Raw genomic sequence first — 20,292 nt, forward strand, 5'->3', positions numbered from 1 at the left:
ATGTTCTCTACAGACGCTGTCTTGCTCGTGTAGAGCACATAAAGGATCTCGGCGTTACCTTGGACTGCAGACTCACTTTCAGAATCCACTACAATGACATCATCTCCAGAGCTAATCGACAATTGGGCTTTATTTTCAAAATTGCCGACGAGTTTCGTGACCCGCTATGTCTCAGGTCACTTTACTGCTCGCTTGTGCGATCCTTATTGGAGTCAAGTTCAGTTGTTTGGTGCCCTTTCCATGCTAGCTGGATCACTAGAATTGAATCCGTTCAACGCAAGTTTGTGAGATATGCTCTTCGTTTCCTCAACTGGCGTGACCCAACGAACTTGCCACCGTACGAGGAGCGTTGCCGTCTCCTGGGAATCGAGCCATTAGAGGTGAGACGGACGGTCGCTCAAGCTATGTTTGCTGGAAAGCTGCTTACAGGTGACATTGACTGCCCAACACTGCTGTCACAGCTAAATATGTATGCCCATGAGAGGTCTCTTCGTCAACGCGACTTTCTGTTTTTGGAACCACGGAGCCGGAATTATACACAACACGAGCCAATTCGAGCAATCAGCCGGTAATTCAACAACTTTTTTTATATGTTCGACTTCAATGTATTAGCTGACGTGTTTCGTCATCGGCTACTTGGCCTTTTCCGTACCGTTGACCGTAACTATTTAGTTTAAGTTTTATTCATTTAGACAGTATTTGTCAGTTGAATTTTTCAATAAACAATAAACAATAAACAATGTTGTAAGCGTTCAAAACCTAACACAATTTCGTTACACCAAAGACGTAGTCCTACGTCAAAAAGTTCTAACTTTGACGATTCTGTGCCACCCCAAAGCATGTCCTCTTGAGTCCAAATTTTACATAGGGTATTTTTTCAAGGCAATTATCATTTTGTATATCATCGGTTTCAAGAAATGTTTCATTGGATATGATGATATGATGATGATAGTGGTTTACCACCCATTGTAGCACGGAAACAAAGTCCGACAGCAGTGGGCTCTCTTCTCTGTTTGTCTTGATCAAGCTTAATAACCTCTGATTGTCCTCAACATGTCGCTGTATGAAGGGCCAAAAATGGATTGGGTAGATTGATAAGCAAAGTCACCTATACACATTTAAGGAACAATAAAGAATCTCCTTCCAGCAACTTGATCAGCCAATTGGTCAAAAAGACAAGCCCCAAACAGAAGAGCCCGCCCTTTATCCACGAAATGTTATCAACAGGGAGTTGGCATTCCCACTCTTCCCGTCCAAATCCACACTCCACAGACCCTTCCCTGAAATGTTTCATTGGCACTCTAAAGAATACGCAAAAAAAATATTTTTTTATATACAAGAGAATATTCCTTTTCTTGAATTTTCTCTTCTGAAAAAACAGCTCATGTTTAAAAGTAGGAAGAATCTCCAAAGGGCTCTTACAGGGCTGGTAGCAGGTCACTTTCTAGTTGCTCACTATTTACAAGTCAGTCACTAATAAGCAAAGCGAAGCGAAGAGGCGAGCAAAGCGATGAAACGTTCCGTTCCGCTCATGTACGCTGATGTCTGAATGGATCATTGAAGATGCTGAGGTTTTGACAGCACCGTACTGTGGCTACCACAGTATTTTACATTGGTTCGTCCGTATACAGTAGCGCCAAATGAAAGCTGTGGTGGGTTCAAAACTCAGCCATCTAAAATGATCCATTCATATTGAAGCGTCGTCATCGGCCAAGCCGGCAAAGCGTCAGCCAGCCAGGTGATACGAATGGATCATGTTTTCTACGTCTCGGTCATAGTCACGTTGCCTACCTGCCTGCGATTGTGTTGCTTTATTTGTTTTGGACTTTGTTAGTAGCGGCTTTATTTTTGTTCCGGATTAATGAGGAATAATGCATACCTAGTGCAATTAAGGTGGTGAGTCAAAGCATGGGCATGTTTCACGTGAGCTTCTTTGACTATACGTTATCAATACTCATTGTTAGTAAGTAGTAGGTATGTTGCACATTAACTTAATGATATTCTTGGTCACGGTATAAAAAGCCTAGTCTAAAGAATTCTTTCTTGATGTCCTTCTGATTCGTCGACATTCGAATTACTGCTTACTTTATAGTTAGCACATTTTACAGTCTACGTATCCCTCTTCGATATACAGTGTCAAGGTACAAGAAAGAATTTAAAGGATAGCGTAGAATTCACATAAAATTACTGTATATATATTTACATCATTTTGTTTAATCACTCATTGTTTACGTAAGCTGCCAATTAGCGGACACACTTGCCTTTAATTAGCTTGTTTTAATTATGGTTCTACAAGTTGCAAACGATAAACAATTGCGTTACTCTGAGAGTAAATGCACAACTGGTTGTAGACCGCTTTTTTTTTCCTCCTTAAATCTTGTTTGTTTTTGTCAAGTTTATCATATTATAACTGTACACATACAAAACGTCTCGTAAATGACCTTTCTATATTTATCACCCAACCGAGTCATAATACGGGGTTTCCCACTTAACGTTATGTATTTTCGGTACATGTGTTCTGGGAATGCGTCATCCACCTGAGAATCAAACTAAGCTTCTTTTTTGCGTCGTTTCCCACATTTTTGTCCCTTTCTACCCACACCAGCACCACTCTACCTTACATATACGGATGCTTTCAGCTGATTGAATAAACGTGCTAGCATTAAATTTAATTTTGTCTCGTGTTTCTTGTTCTTCTTTCCAGCTACGACATGGTGCACTTTGGACATGCAAATTCGCTTCGCCAGGCAAAAGCTCTCGGACACAAACTAATCGTTGGAATCCATAACGATGCAGATATCACCAAAAACAAAGGTCCACCGGTATTTACCCAAGAGGAAAGGTAAAGGCCCCACTTCGGGGAATCAAACGAACCACTTCACGGGTCAGGTTATCTTATCATCGGAAAGCACATGTCGTCCAGAAGATGACGTAGGTATTACTCGTGGTATGGCCCGTCGACAGCAAAATCAAATGTATTTCATTCATACATGAACTGGGTCGATTGTGTATTACTTAATCCGGCATTGTGTGTGTTTTTTTTTTGCCACTCGAGTTGATTCAAATTGTTTCAAAGGCCCAATTCTGCCCCATCAGTAGCGTATCGAACTGTGAAGAGGTTAATGACATTCAAACGAGGTCCAAGCCCAGCCAGTATAAATGCGAACCAATCGTACGATTTCTACTAAGTAGGTGCCTTATCGAGGCCGGAACGAAGCAGCGTGCTCGTCATCTATATCAAGAACCTATTTATCACCCTTATGAACTCATAACTTTGTGGAATGAAGACTAATACAGTGTCTTCCCGTTTTTGACAACACAAGCTTTTTGTTATTTTGCTTTCTATAAAACCCATCGAACACTTCATTGAATTTGTGATCTTACTGGACCATTATTCAAGGAATATATATTCCAAGAAAAATTGTCCAGAAAGCAGTAGGAAAAATCTGACGAAAGTATTAGCTGACGATGTTGTGTTGTCAAAAGCAAGAAGGCACTGTGTCTCCATTCGTGCCAAAGTGGCCGACAAACACTTTGGCGAAGAATTCTAGAAATTCCACACCGAGAGCCAACACATCAAAACCTAACAACAGCTCATGCGGAGCACAACGGTGATAACGAAACCCAACACAGCAAGGCAAAAAGGCGATTGAAACAAAACACATGCACCGACAGCCTATCTCTGACGAAACAGTAGTAAAATGCTCTTGTCGTACAGCGAACGGACTTTGTTACAGAATCGAACGATTTGCGCGCGCTTTCGGCCAAGCATCTGCGCTGCTTTAATCGAAGATCCGTGTTATTGGTGTGTGCTTGCGTCGCGAGCACCTCGCAGTGGACCAAAGAGAGAAGAGGTCCAACGTTATCTCTGTAGGACCAGTGCGATAGCGCGTAAATCGAACGACGACGTCGACGATGTTGGCGATGCTAGACTCGGAAAAATGGGGTGATCGGGATCAATTAATGTTATCTCTTTTACGTTTCATGTGCCTCATGGGGTTGGATGACATTGCAAAGTACCTATATTTATTTTTTCGCGATTAGCTCAATTATTATATTTGCATTCGCCGCGAATTATGTAACTTTGATAAAGTCATTAGATCACCAGTCGAAACGACGACGAAAGTGATAACGACATTCTACGAGTCAACGATAACCTGCCCCGGGGGAACTCCGTTTGTAAATGTTATTTTTGGAACGACACCAGATAAGCACAGCTCAATTTTTGCTTTTAGATACAAGATGGTCCGAGGAATCAAATGGGTGGACGAAGTTGTGGAAGATGCTCCCTACGTGACAACGCTGGAAACCCTAGACAAACACAACTGTGATTTTTGTGTGCACGGAGGTAGGTGTAAAACTATTTCACTAGTACAAAGCTTAGTTCTCCTCACAAATATTAGTAAAAATTATTATCTAGTCAAAAATTATAAACTGAAAAAAATACTATTTTTTCTGCCCATAAAATTTACCACGGTTTAGGTTCAAGCTGCTTACCTAAATTCAGAGTTAGTCCGGTTTTGGTCGATTTATGGTAAATTACAGTGAACTCTCCACAACTCGATATTGAAGGGACCATCGAGTTATAGTACAAAGTTATCCATAGGAAATTGCCATCGCAGTAGCCTTGAAATGTATTTTATATGGCTAATGTACAAAATCGAAATTCTGAAAAAATGAGGTTGATTTTCTGTGAAAATCAAGTCAATCTCGAGAATATCGTTTGTACCTATACTGCCGCTCTTCGCATGTCGGTCCCAAAGCAATTTTTATCAAAACTGAGTTTTACAATGCAAATGGTAGCTGATCACCCATATTTTCATAATACTGGATGAACTCATAAACTTTGATCTGAAAAAGTTTGGAAAGACAGACAAATTGGTTGTCTCATCACATAAGAAGCAATGGTACGAATCAAGCTTAAAATGCGATTTTCTCGGCTTGCTGATTTTTGCTATGGGACCGACATGCGAAGAGCGGCAGTATAACGAACCTACAATAAACGATTGAAATGCACTTGGAAGTCATGTCGTTGAGAATAAAATTTTACTGACTGCACATAGCAATGATTGCAATTCATCAACTAGTTGCAACTCATCATCAGTGACCGTCCATTCCCAATGTACAAGTTTCAGTGACTCCATATTTAAGGATCAAAAACGACGCCGGCCACGTCCTTTCAAACAGGTGGGAATAGGGAAGTAACTTTAGAGTGAACTTTGTTGTTTTGGAGACCGTGTTTATTTCTAGGTCCCCACAAAGGTCACAGGAGAAGTGAGTTTATTGGTTAGGATGGATTCGTTGGATCAGGATTCACCTTGATAAGTGATGCGATCGTAGATTTGATATGTTGAATTGTATTTCAAAATTCACACGAATAATAGTTGCGATTTAATGCTGAGTAAATGATGCGACCCAGTAATGTAAATAAACCAGGGATAAAACCCTCGATCTTCTGCTCAATTATCAAAAACGGTTGAACTAGACAACTGAGCCCTTTACATTACAGCAAACCATTACCACCGACGATTGTTCATTCCCGGTGACATGAAGTTATTCAAATGGAATGATATCCCGCATCGAACATAGGTCATATTTTACCGTGAAAACCGACCGTTTACGCGAGTTCTATCTCACCAGCGATTGTCTACGTATTGTCCCTCGGAAGGCTCTACTATGAATTTCGATCGATAATCGGGCATTACGGCATAAATATTGCATAATCTTAAGGTGAATCACTTTAAAATCCTTATTTTTGAGTGATCTTTTTATCACCTCGAAGCTTGAAATTTCAAGAGCACAAATATCAGCTTCCACAAAACATAACAACAATGAAATCAAAACTTCAGCAGTATAGCAAACATGGAATTCAAATCTCATGTCGTAAGAGTGTCCGAGGCTAGTACTTTACAATACTTGAAGTGGTAGGGCATATACCTCATCATGATGGCCATTTTTGGACTCTTCAAAAATCACCTTAGCGATCTCGATCGACCTCTATTCCATTCGCAGAACTCTCACCGCAATGTTAGGTTCTAATCCTTTTTCGTATTTCAAGCTTATTACTTATCGCACATTAGCTTATTGCGTGCTCTCAACTTAGTGTACTAGATGCACTTCGACAGTTATTAATTGAGAACGTTAGATGCCTTTACAATGTTTGCATTAGTATTATTGTGTGGCAAGTACAATCATACTATATGCCCAGGGAAGTCGAAACGTGTTTCAACCCGAAAAATTGCTAGAATCCATTCCAAAAATTCCAGGAATCGAACCCAGTCACCGTGCCATGGTTTTGCTTTATAGCTGCGACTGAGCTAAGGGAGGCTTCAAAGGCACACGTCAACATTTCAAAATCTAATCGGTCAAGTGCCAGCCTGTATGTGATCGCTATCGCGACATTTATTTTCTACCTTGTCGAATCGACCATATGTAACGCGAGATCGAGGTTTTTTTTCCGCCGGGTAGCAAATAGGAATTAATAACAATTTAAAAAATGAATTGCGCAATCGAAGCATCACTTGATAAGCTGCAAAACCTTTTCCTGTTGTATTTGAGGTTTTGGACGCTAGATAAGAACCTCCTTTATCAAACTATGTGGTAGAATTAGCGCGAAATCTGTTTGCATAGCAGTGGTTATGAAAAGAGAAAGTCGATTAAGAGAATCGATCAAAGCAGATAGGTTCATCCAAGTCGTCCTGGCCCTGAGTTTAGATGTGGATTGAGGGTCTCCCAGCTTGCTATATTAGGCAAGTACACACTTACTAGCGAACTTTCACTGCCTGATGATGATCATAATTCCAGTGCCTTCAACTCACCTCAAACATCTGCCAGTCGGCAACATGGAGCCACCACAGTCTACTGCACTCCGGGACGCATTTTTGCCGTCCGCCCTGAGGAAGCTCCTATTCCACTCATCGCAGTCGAGCCCCTCCTGCCAGCAACCAGCAGTCGTCCCGGCCCTGCGTTTGAGATGGGAGAAGGGATCTTCCACATTCCTGTTATTGGCAACGGCCCTACTCGAACATCTTTCCTCCGTCAAGTGACATCTACCAGCTCCCAAATGCAACTACACGCTGAACCTTCCGTTGTTCCCGAACAGCGGAGGTCTGACATAACGATTTACTATCAGAACGTTGGTGGTATGTGTCGTGTCCGGGCCGTCCAGGCTGACCAGGCCTGGAGCCGGACCTCGGGCCAATTTTACCTTTGAGGACGCTCCTCTTCGACATCTCAACCGCTCGTGTATAGATTCGTCGGAAAACTGACCGGAAACTCAGTGTACTTCATATACCCTCCTTTTTCTTATTGTTCTTCAGTTGATCAATTCACACACTGGACAAAACCGAGATTTGTTTTATATTTATTTATCAACAGCTTACTTGCTCTTACTTCCTACATCGCTCGTGGAAGATTATCATCTGGCCGTCATGGATCACTGCTACGACATTTTAGCTTTGACCGAAACATGGCTCAATTATCGAACCATTTCAAACTATGTCTTTGGTGCTGGCTACGAAATATTTCGCTGCGATCGAAACACGAATAATAGTAGGAAAACTACTGGGGGAGGCGTCCTTATCGCAGTTAATTCCAAGCTGAAAGCAGAAGTTATCGAGGACGATTCCTGGAACAGGGTTGAACAAATGTGGGTGGCTATTCAACTTGGTGATCGTCAATTGCTTCTCTGTGCAGTGTACATTCCTCCAGATCGAACCCGTGACTTGGAGCTTATTGACGCACATTGTCGATCCATCTTGGCCGCTTCAGACAAAGCAGGCCCTTCCGACGAAGTTATTGTTCTTGGCGATTTTAACCTACCGGACATTGCATGGACTCCAACCCATAGTGGTTTCTTTTGTCCTGATCACGAGCGTTCATCTTTCCACGTAGGAACCATCCAGCTCCTGGACAGTTATAGTACCGCAATTCTGTCACAAATCAATGGCCTGTTGAATGAAAACAACCGCACCCTGGATCTCTGCTTTGTGAGTGCTCGTGATACAGCTCCTTTCCTCTCCACGGCACCCGAACCTTTAGTCAAGGTAGTGCATCATCACCCTGCTTTAGTTATCGTGATCGAAAATAATATTGTCCATGATTTCACCAGCACTCCAAACGCTGTGTCATATGACTTCCGTAGAGCTGACCATTGCAGTATCGTCCATGTGCTGTCTAATCTAGATTGGGAGCATATTCTAGATCATGTAGACGTCAACATTGCTGCACAAACCTTTTCTCACGTCTTGGTATATGTCATTGACAGACACGTTTCCAAAAAGATCATCCATATCGACTCTCGCGTCCCGTGGATGACGAAAGATCTTCGCTCGTTGAAAAGAACTAAGAAGGCTGCTCTCAGAAGATTTACTAAACTCCGCACACTGCCACTGAAATGCTACTATGTCAGACTCAACCACGAGTATAAGCGGTTAAGTCGTCTCTGTTTTCAACGCTATCAAAGGAGGATTCAACGGCGGCTAAAATCACACCCGAAATCCTTCTGGAACTTTGTAAATGAGCAACGCAGGGAAGTCGGCTTACCCTCTTCCATGATTTTTAATGGTGAAACTGCTGGAAATCAACAAGACATTTGCAACCTGTTCTCAGCCAAATTTGCTAGTGTGTTTGAAGCCGAGCAACTCTCCGCTAATATCATTACTTCCGCGGCCAGTAATGTTCCTTTGATCAACCAAACGCTCAGCATGGTCGAAGCCACTACAGATACGATTTCTAGAGCAGCATCTAAACTTAAGACTTCAACTAAGGCTGGACCCGATGGTGTTCCGTCGATTATTCTTAAAAAGAACATCACTTGTCTTTTAGATCCACTGCGCCGCATATTCCAGCTCTCTCTTTCCAGCGGCATCTTTCCGTCTTGCTGGAAGACTGCGGATATGTTTCCTGTTCATAAAAAGGGAAGCAAACGCGACGTAAACAACTACCGGGGAATCACGTCGCTGAGTGCTGTATCAAAACTTTTTGAATTGGTTGTCATAGAGTCCCTAAATGCGCATTGCAGGCAATATCTAAGTACAGATCAACACGGATTCATAACTGGGCGTTCCACAACTACGAACCTGCTGTGCCTAACGTCTTACATCACAGACAGTTTGATTGCTCGGACCCAAACGGACGTTATCTACACAGATCTTACGGCAGCCTTCGATAAGCTGAACCACGAAATTGCGATCGCTAAGCTTGATAGGCTAGGGATCGGTGGAAATCTTTTGATATGGTTTCGTTCATACCTCACGGAGCGCCAATTGACAGTAACTTTGGGTACTTGTCGCTCAGCAAGCTTCTGCGCAAAGTCCGGTATACCTCAGGGCAGCCATCTGAGACCATTGGCATTTCTCCTCTACTTCAACGACGTTCACCATGTTATCACAGAGCCACGATTATCGTTTGCAGACGATCTCAAAGTTTTTCTGCGCATCCGCTCACTCGCCGACTGCCGTTCTCTCCAAAATCAGATTGACATCTTTGCTGACTGGTGTAGTCTAAACCGACTGGTGGTCAACCCAGCTAAGTGTACAGTTATTACTTTCTCACGCAAGAAACAACCGATTATTTTCAACTACAAACTACTAGGCACGACTATCGAACGGGTGCACTGCGTGAAAGACTTAGGCGTTTTTCTAGACTCACATCATATATCGTATGTCGTCGACAAAGCGTCCAGAACGCTTGGCTTTGTCTTCAAGATTACTAAGAACTTCACGGACATTTACTGCTTGAAGTCGCTCTATTGCTCTCTCGTACGATCTACGCTGGAATACTGCTCTGCTGTCTGGAGCCCGAACTACAATAATGGGGCCGAGCGAATTGAATCTGTTCAACGACGTTTTCTTCGCTTCGCGCTCCGTAAGCTGCCTTGGAGATACCCACTTTGTCTTCCAAGCTACGAGAATCGCTGCCAATTGATCAATATCGAGCCCTTACGTATCCGAAGAGATGTTTTCAGAGCCTTAACCGTCGCCGATACTCTGTAAGGAAGAATCGACTGCGAAGCAATTCTGCAACAAGTGAACATTAATGTTCAACCTCGTTCACTACGCAACAGTCTTATCCTGAGACTTCCACTTCTTCGAACTAATTATAGCATAGGGAGCGCTTTTTACGGCTTGCAGCTAGTGTTCAACCGAGTAGCGTCGATGTTCGATTTCCACTTGACACGGAATATGCTTCGCCGAAGATTCTCTGCCTTTTTTGCTGACCGAAGGCGCTTGATACCCAACAGCTAAGTGTAAAATTTAAGACTTATAAATTTTTAGTAACTTGACAATGCTTTCCAAGTTATTTTCGTTTGTAACTGTAGTAACTGTAGTATATGTATGTCGTCTGTATAATCTGTACTTTTTTTACAACACATCATTGGGACTATTTCTAGTCTGTTGATGCAACCATAACAAATAAACAAATAAACAAAAGCAGATAGTAAATATGTGTATATAATTGATTGATTTATCTTTATTAGGAAGGCTTTCAGCCTGGGGCTGGTTCGCCTCCAAATATGTGTATATAACTTTAACTTATAAAGTTACATTGAAACTTTGCAGCTACGTTCCCGCCGGGATTACAATTTTGGTGACAATTCGGACCACTTCCTCCGCCTTCAGCTTTCCTCTACTACGCACATCATGTCCGAAAATCCGGATTGTTTGCTGTATATCGCGATGGTAGACAGATTCTGGGGAGAATTTTAAAGTCAGTAATTTTGAAATAATCTTTACATTATACACTTACGTTTCCAATTGATATTGGCACGCGACAATGCCTGGCATATGTTTTGCTTTGTCCACGTTATTAACGCTGCTGTATTTACACCACGCTCTGCAATTTTTGGTCGAAATTCATTTACTAAATAATTGATAAGACACAACTGCACGTGTCGCAACGCAACTGTGTCCAACTCTCCCACAATAAGAGTGCAATAACAATAACCCACCTCTGCATGAGTAATCCCTGGAAGTGACCCATTTCGATTGACGGGGAGGAAATACCCTATAAACAGCAATGTCGAATCCTCGGTGTTCTCCTCGATCGCCGGCTCAGTTTTAAGCCACATTTCACAGCAGTTAGAGAGAACTGCCAGTCCCGGATTCGGCTCCTGCGGGTTATCACCAGTCGCCATCAATGTAATAACCGAGACATTGCACTTCGAATCTCCAACGCCGTAGTAACAAGCAGCCCGAGCAAAGCAGTTGATCTCATTTTGGTTGACTTAACGGTTAACACAGCAAAAATGAGAGCAAAGGAGTCCGCTTTGAGAAGCGTCCGAGAACGGTTGTGTGTTTTTGCTCCGCTGCGTGCTTTTTTTTTAGAGCTCGGGCTATCTTTGTGCTGCCGTGTAGTTTTTCGGTGCTCGCATTTGAATAGTTTTATGTCCCGGACGCGATAATTCTATTTAGAATGATTTGTGCTGATGTTTTTCCCCTGTTGCTTTGGTGCCTGGTGTGCTCTCGCTCCCTTTGTTGACAGTGTGACTCGGCCGCGCTGATCTATTATTAGGTTTTTGCGGTGTGCATTGCTTTTGTGCACAGAGTGACATGAAGAAGAAAAGTGATATTTAGTTATTGTGTGTTTGGATTCGCTGGAGGAGGAATTGTTTAAAAATGACTAGAGAAAATTAAGCATCGAGAATGCGCTCCCGGATGTATTGATTTGGTGAGTACGTTCCAGTTGAAGATTGCTCTCTATAAATATCCCTTTTTTGAATACGTTTCATCAATCAAACATTATTATATGTTGGGTTTGGGGGGGGCAGCCTAAGGGTTTCAATGGATTTGTAGACTGGACAAGTGTTCGTGGATTTGCCAGTCCCTTGTCACGTGTTGTTTCTTTGACGGTGGTGGATTATTCCCTTCGTTCGCCTCCGTATCCGAAACTGGCTACATCTGTTCCAATTCTGCTTCAGCCTCCAAGCGAGTCTTGAACTCTCTTTTTTTCACTCAATTGATACGTTCCCACATTGGGTTTGGCATGGAGAACTCGTCTTGAGAGAGTTTCGCTACCGCGTTTTTTTTCCGGCCAGTGTAGGATTCCAGCTTCTTTCCAACCAGAAAGAATTACGGTTAGGCATGTTTCGCATCTTTCAATTGTTTGTACCACTTTAAATGGCATTTTTTCCGCACTTGAACTTGGACGACACTAGCTGACTCCCTTCCGAAACATTTTGAACTGTCACTTTTCTCCAGGCAACTTTGTCATCATAAAACTGAACGGTACCAAGTCAAGTCAAAATGGATAATAAATAAACAATAAGGTATTCAAATTTACTTTATAAATGCTATAATAAACCATTGTGCAGCGATGATCGAGACGTTTCCGTCGGATAAGATTATTTTGCGGCCGAGTGTCTAGGAAGCTATGGAAACCGAAATGGCTCTTGATTTTGTTTTATGCCCTTATAGTATAAACCACCATCGCACTTTGTGAGTTGCCCCAATAGAACCCTTGCTTTTGGTTTGAATCAGTACAAATTCGTTCTATTATATAAAAAAAAAAAAAAGAAGTATACATATTCATTTTCTTCCGAACTAAATAAACCACCATCACACTTTGTGAGTGGCCCCAACAGTATCCTTGCCGTTGGTCTAAATCGGGTCAAATCGGTTCTAATAATTATTTTATATTCAATCAAGTAAACCACCATCACACTTTGTGAGTGGCCCCAACAGCATCCTTGCTGTTGGTTTAAATCGGTTCAAACCGCTTATAATTAATTATTTTGGTCATTGATAAAATAAAATAAACCATCATCACACTTTGTGAGGGGCCCCAACAGTATCCTTATTGTTGGTTTAAATCGGTATACACACATCTAATAATGATCTACATCTCTAGACAGCCGGCTGTTTAGAGCATAAATCGAAAACACTTATAAATAACTACACAAAACAAAAGATCGCATCACTTATCAAGGTGAATCCTGATCCAACGAACCTAACCCACTAACAAAACCTCCTTCCTGTGACTTTTGTGGGATGCAGAGGTAAACACGGTCCCAAAACAACAAAAGTCACACACTAACATTCCTTCCCTCTCCCACCTGATTGCAAGGACGTGGCCGGTGACGTTATTGATCTTTAAAGGTAGGAGTCACTGGAACATGTACACTGAGAATGGCAGGTTACTACCAAGCCCCATTCAGTTGATTCTTTGTACAATTTCACTGGTTCAGATCAATCACGGAGTGCAACTATCGATACGTGCAGTCAGACTAAGCTAAGCTAAGCTAAGCTAACACAGCAAAAATGAGAGCAAAATTTTACACTGTTGAATCAAACGGAAAACTAATCCTGCTTTCAATGAAATCAATTTGATTACTGATTTTGCATTCATAATATTCAACTGAATCCGGGCCTGGAGTAAATGGTTTACCATTCATGTTTCTCAAGTTGAAAGACTTGGGCTCCAATCTCACCCCGGGCAAGTCACGAATGACCTAAAATGTGTTAAACAAATCAAATAAACAATAATCATTAGTTCAACGACAGATGAATTGACGTAAACAGCAGAACTTCAAGTTAAGTTGCTTTCATTTAAAAAGTTTTGACTGCATAATGAAAGCACAATATGATATCAGACTTATATCAACAATCAATACGAAACTAACGATTTTAAATTGGCTCACCACTTTAGTAGCCTATTGGTCCCAAGCAAACGATTAACGTACCCTATTCTAGTTGAAATTCTATTCCTACACTATGTTTGTTTTGATTCGCTATGAAAGTTTGACAGATAACATCAGGGGTGTGTGGATTCATGCAGAACATGCAGGGGTGAGTGAAATAGCTTGGGACTGCTTGGGACCGTTGTTCTGGTACTGAGTGAGCCAAAAATAATAATGATTTTCTTCGGGACCCAGTGGTCTTAGAGTTACCTCTATGCTTATATCGCAACATTTGAAATCAAAATGAGTTTTCATTATGATAGGAACTGCACACTTCAATATCGATTTGCTTTCATTTTGTTAACCGACTTTGCTCTGGAGGCTTCTCTACGGGATCGAAATAACATGCCGTGCGGCCGACTTGATGGTCCGACTGGGACCGATCAACAACCGCTGTATCAGGACCGCATCAGGGTTACTCCCATCCACTCCAGAAAAAGCTGCTTGCATCGAAACCGGTGTACTTCCCTTTAGGCATCTGATGACCATCGCTACCTGTTCCAAAGCAGTTAGCTTCCTTGAACGCACCATCGGTGGGAATGAGGAAATGTTCCTCCTCACGGAGGCGAACAAATTCCTTCAATATTTGACCAATCAAGAGCTCCCTCCAGTTTCTGAGGCTCACTGGGTAGGAGACGGCAATCCTCACTGACTCAGCAAGTGTACTTTCGGCGCTCGAGTCTTACAGAATACTTACAGAAGCTATACATAATGCGGCTAATAGCAACCTTCGATTTGCCTGGATACCCGGACACGTCGAAATAGCTGGAAACGAAACCGCTGACCATCTGGTGTCTGTCGGTCGAGAGTCAAATTTGTGTACCAATGAAACGCCAGCTGACGACGTCAAAACATGGGTTAAAGCGATCATCCAAGATGCTTGGTCCCAAAGCTGGCAACAAGAAAGATGGCTATTTTTGCGAAAGGTGAAAGGTGACATCAAGAAATGGACTGATCAGCTCCACTGGAAAGACCAACGAACCCTATCGCGTCTAAGAACGGGTCACACTCGAGTCACCCACGATTATTCCATAGTACCCGACAGGCACAAACGGTGCGATATATGCCAGACAGAACACATACTTGTGAATTGTCCCAAGTATGAGGATCATCGACGTCTGTATGGTATTCACGCTGGAGTGCGAGACGTTCTACACTCAAAAAATTTATCACATATCTAATGGATGAAATCCATGTGATTTTCACATAGCTTTCCTATGATCACATAGCAGCAAATTCCACCACAAAATCACATGAATATTATGAGGTCCATGAAATTCATATGAAAAATCATGTATATTAAGGTTCTACAAAGGGTCATTATTTTGTTTACTTCTTCTTTTTGAAATATTCTTCGATCATCATTTTCTAAATGTATTGGTAAAATTCATTGGAAGTGCATGTCCCCACGCCAAAACTGCCCATTTTTCATAAATATCAACTGGTATGGTGAGGAAAACTTAACCATCTCTTTTCTTCCTTCATTTCAATACAACAGCAAATGTGATGTCACACTATCTAGTGGATAAGAATGTAGCAGACAAAACATAAGCACTGCCAGACTGCGCTGTATGCAAGTTTGTTTACACCCCTGAGCGGGAAAGTGTATAACAGGCTACGTGCACTGCTGCCATCAACCCTGTTAGTGTTGAATTCAATCTTCTGTGACTTTTTTAATTGGACCGGTAAAATGTTTAAAATGGTCATTTATGTTTTATTTAATCAGATTTTGATATTTATCCACCATTAAATACATCGACTCATCTATGTCAATAAGGCAGACTTCGCAATTAATTGTTTTAATAAACTTAAATTCATTGCTAGAGGCAATACATCTGGCACCGCTGTTTCAATGATACTTTCACGATTGCTAGCAAAGCAGTAAAGTAGAAATGGTTTTCTTTGTGATGAATTTTGTTCACCAAGAGTTTTGTGAAGCAGTTGTTTTGAGTTTCGTGTTTTCGATTGCGTTTAATTGTGCTATACTTCGAAGAACACAAGTAAGTAAATACAGTGAATGTGTTTTCCCCAGGAAATTTTCGTGTTTTACCCACGAAATACATGTTTTAAATTTTCGTATTCATAATATATGAATGTATGTGTAAACTAATGATGATGATTTTGATATTTAAAAAAGAAGAAGAACACAAAATTACTTACCCTTTGTAGAACCTTAATGTGATCGCATAAATGTTATGTGAAATTCAGATGAATTCCATTAACTTTGATTATGGATGAAAATCATGTGCGTTTCCAATGGAAGCTACATGAAAACTTTTTTCGGTGTAACGATCCTTTATACGAATCTGCCTTGCTGTGCTTCCTGAAAGACACCGACCTATACACACAAATTTGAAAAACTGATCTTCTGTCCACGCTATGAGATTTTCCATTTCACAACTGATCATCCTGCAAACACCCAACGGACTATTCTCCCTAACATCAATATTGTTATCATCTCAACAACCCACATTTGCCAACGTTTAACGGATTACGATTTTGTTTTACATCTTTATAATATGTATAATATGGCATGAACCACTGTAACTATTTATTATTCAATTGCCAAGGGGGGCCTCACTGGATCTTTTAAACGCCCTCTCCATGTTACCATTAAACGGGAGATGAACCAGCCTGCGGCTGAAAATCTCGATAGTAAAGAAATAAAAAAAAATACTTCATAAAACTATCAATATTACCCCGTTTTACGGCACCAAATAATCGATCTTTTGATACGCTTGTTTACGTTCGAACCCCAAGAAATTCTTTCCTTTATAATATTCAATTAAATGTTGTCGTGGCGGTAAGGAGCGGTGAGCACAGCAGAGAGGTAGCCCGAACCTTCCAATGTTGCTGTATTTGTAAATATCGGAAACACAAATAGTGACGTCATTGTAGGGAGCGATGCTGATGTTGACGTTATTTTCGTTAAATTTGCAGCACAATCTGTGGTGAGAGTAAATCGTTTTTTCGATGTAAATACACTTAAAACATTTAACTTCTATTTGAAGATTTGAAAGATCGAAAGAAGAGATCGATTTTTTCGATCTTTTCTTGGACAAAGAATCGATCCGAAAAATCTTAAATCGGGATGAAAAAGATCGCCCAATCCTCTACCAACTAGTATTCAATATGGAAATGTAAACAATCGAATTAATAATCTAATCTAAAGCATTTGCAAGCCATCGTATCCTAAATTTGTTGTCCTTTGAGCCCTGTATGTGTTACAGCCAATTTTTAAATAAATATCATCCTTTGTTTGGAGGACAATCATATGGATGCTCATCAGTTGATGATGAATTCAACCATAAGGAAATCATCCGAAATTCGACAGCATATTGTAAAAGGGCTCGAGCAATACAATAATCAGTCGAAGTATTGCGGATGTTTTCGTTCAGTGTATATTCACCCCTATTCTGTATTTCGTTTCGAACGAAATTCTCATACAAAAAAATATTTTTTTGTATGAGAATTTCGTTCGAAACGAAATACAGAATAGGGGTGATTGGTTTGCTTTGAGCAAACGTCATACGATCATTTCTCGATGAACATTTCAAATGGTCCTATCTGCTTTGATCGATTCTCTTCATCGACTTTCTCTTTTTATAACCACTGCTATGCAAACAGATTTCGCGCTAATTCTATCACATAGTTTGATAAAGGAGGTTCTTATCTAGCGTCCAAAACGTCAAATACAACAGGGAAAGGTTTTGCAGCTGAGTTATTAACGAAAGAGAAAGTCGATTAAGAGAATCGATCAAAGCAGATAGGACCATTTGAAATGTTCATCGAGATTTCATACGAACAAATTATGATTTTTTCACACAAGGTGAACTAATGAAGTTCATTGTAGCCTCGTATGAACTTCAAACTCGTTTCGTATGAAAATCATAATTGAGACGTGCAATTTGCAGTAGCCTGTTAGGAGAACATAGGGGTAAGAGGGGCATAGTGAGCATCCCGTGCACCAGCTTGGACTTCCGGCCGTTCGGAACAAATTGGTTGGTGGTAGGATCAATATCATAATGATACTGAACCTACTACCAGTTGATTTGTTTCATGCAGCTGGAGATCCAGAGCCAAACTGCGGGATGCTCACTATGCCCCACCTGTTCACTATGCCCCTCCTCCCCCTACGTGTCGTATATATAATGTTTTTCAAAGTTCAAAATGCTCGTTCATACGAAACATATTATGAAAACCTTAATTCTAGTTTTCTCAGTGTACGTAAACGAGCAGCGTAGAAAGTCCAACGTATACAATAACTATCGGTACTGTTCGGTAAAATTGATTTAACTCTAAGGAGATCTTTCGCTTGTTAGCAGAGTATTCATTGATGAGAGATATGACGTTGACGCTTACCATTGTAGCTAGCAATGTGAATGTGCCACTATACGGTTATATACTGAGTGCAATTGATATCAACGACAAGATGATTTCCACTGCCGCATTACAATTCAAGTCGTCCTTCAATACCACTGATTGATGTGATTGAGTTTAGTTCAGAATTTAGAAGCATATCACCAGTCATGTTAAATTATTTTCAGCTTTTTGGGAATTGTACTTCCAGTGCTTCTATCTATCCACAAAAATGCAAACAAACGAGATGTGAATGATTATCGATGAATTACATATCTAAGTACTATTTCGATGCTATTTGAGGTAGTCATGATGTATTGTAAAAAGGTACACGGCGAATGGAACGACTCAAATTTGAGTTTAGTTCACTCATAATCGCCAAAAGTGCAGGAACTCAGCGATGAGTTAATTTGCCTCATGTTTTCCCAGGATTTTCCAGGGAAAAAATCCTGAATTTGAGAAAAGTAAAGATTGGATTCACTCAGTCTATTGGTACTACTCCGAGACTGAATAAAATTTTCGTCAATTTCCTCATTTTCCGGCAGATTTTTTAGGTTTTCCACAGGAAACCATGAGACAAATTTTACTCATCGCTGAGTTCCTGCACTTTTGGCGATTATGAGTGAACTTAACTCAAATTTGAGTCGTTCTCTTTCGCCGTGTAGAGGGTTGTAGCTCAAATTTTCCGGAATTCAAACCTGAACGATATTGATTGAAACACGCTTCGTACATTTATTCAAAAAATCCTCATCGGCGGCTCGAACTGTTTACTTCAGTTCCTCTCAAATACACCGACGATGTGTCGATGAGAGATGTGCTAAGGCTAGGTCGTTATCAACAGAAAAGAATGTGCAATGCGCAAAATGTAGTATGTATTCAGTCTGGGCCTACTTTGTAGGTTATCAATTTATTTAACAATCGCCATGGAGCATTTATTCCCCCTATTCTGCGAGTCACGTGACTCTCTCTTCGAAAAAGGAGGATTATGAGGCAATTCAACGGAAAGTTCCTCCCCATTAACAACATATCCATTTGTATGCTTTTTTGCAGATGATATTACGCTCACAGCCGAAGGCGTTGATACATACCACTTAGTGAAAAAGGCTAACCGCTACAAGTAAGTTCAACAATGTCCAGTTTTGAGTATATATAATGAGCTAATCGTTACCAAACTTATTCTATTTTAGGGAAGTTTCGCGAACCGCCGGTGTCTCGACTACGGACCTCGTCGGCCGGATGCTGCTGATGACGCGGAACCATTTCAAACAAGGTGACCAAGAGTATAGCGTCGAAAAAGATGGTAAATATTCCCGTGTCTGTCTTTACCCCTCTTCTCTCTAGCTGTGAATTTTTCTGTATATTACCGTCAGCTTCTATCTATAAATTTCCCTTTTTCTGATACGCTATACTTTCTAATAATATTATTAAACTTACTCGACCAGCAATGTAAATAACCTCCCATCCATCGTTCATGTATTAATCATATTTTATTTGAAAACAAAAATCCTACGCGTCCCGCTTGACTAAGACCTACCCATTCCTCTAGAACCAACCTAACCCCATTATTTTCGATTGCCACTAACAACCCATAGCAGATATCGAAACTCTGAACAGTGTACTCAAGAAAATACAAAATAAATTGGAAACCACCGTAGGCTCGTCCAAGCTCGGACAGGACCACTCGGCGCGTAGTCCTTGGACCGGGTGCTCCCAGTTCCTACCGACAACCCAGAAGATCATCCAGTTCAGCGATGGCAAACCGCCAAAACCGACGGACAAGATTGTCTACGTTGCCGGTGCATTCGATCTGTTCCACGTTGGGCATTTGGACTTTTTGGAAAAGGCTAAGACCTACGGCGACTATCTGATTGTCGGATTACATACGGATCCGGTGGTCAATGAGTACAAAGGTGGCAACTACCCGATCATGAATCTGCACGAGCGGGTACTGAGCGTGCTGGCGTGCAAATACGTCAACGAGGTTGTCATCGGAGCACCGTACTCGGTGACGAAGGATCTGATGGAACATTTCAGCGTAGATGTGGTATGTCATGGACAGACGCCGATCGCAACCGATGTTGGAAACATCGATCCGTATGCCGTGCCGAAACAGATGGGCAAGTTTATGCTGATTGATTCGGGTAAGTTTGTTTCCCTCAAATTGACAAAGACAACTGCCTCCCATTAGTGTCACCCAAGTGAAAACGAGTTTAGCAGCACTTTCATCTACAACGAACTAACGAACCGTTTTCTCT

The 20,292-nt window shown here is 41.2% G+C and overlaps 1 protein-coding gene across 2 annotated transcripts in view; it reads left to right on the plus strand.

The window, feature by feature from the left end:
• Pect (phosphoethanolamine cytidylyltransferase) overlaps positions 1-20,292 on the plus strand; it is a 44,028-nt gene that overhangs the window by 22,330 nt on the left and 1,406 nt on the right. The window contains exons 2-6 of one of the 2 annotated variants that reach the window (XM_065222928.1): positions 2,705-2,842; positions 4,236-4,348; positions 19,088-19,154; positions 19,225-19,307; positions 19,693-20,178. In XM_065222928.1, coding sequence (XP_065079000.1) covers positions 2,705-2,842; positions 4,236-4,348; positions 19,088-19,154; positions 19,225-19,307; positions 19,693-20,178 — 887 coding nt within the window. Of the gene's footprint in view, positions 1-2,704; positions 2,843-4,235; positions 4,349-19,087; positions 19,155-19,224; positions 19,338-19,692; positions 20,179-20,292 lie in introns of both variants that reach the window. The other variant, XM_065222921.1, reaches the window with a different exon arrangement.

This window comes from Ochlerotatus camptorhynchus, unplaced genomic scaffold, assembly GCF_037179485.1.
Source record: "Ochlerotatus camptorhynchus isolate MF236.1 unplaced genomic scaffold, CSIRO-AGI_Acam_v1.1 ptg000015l, whole genome shotgun sequence".
NCBI classification, from domain to species: Eukaryota; Metazoa; Arthropoda; class Insecta; order Diptera; family Culicidae; genus Ochlerotatus; species Ochlerotatus camptorhynchus.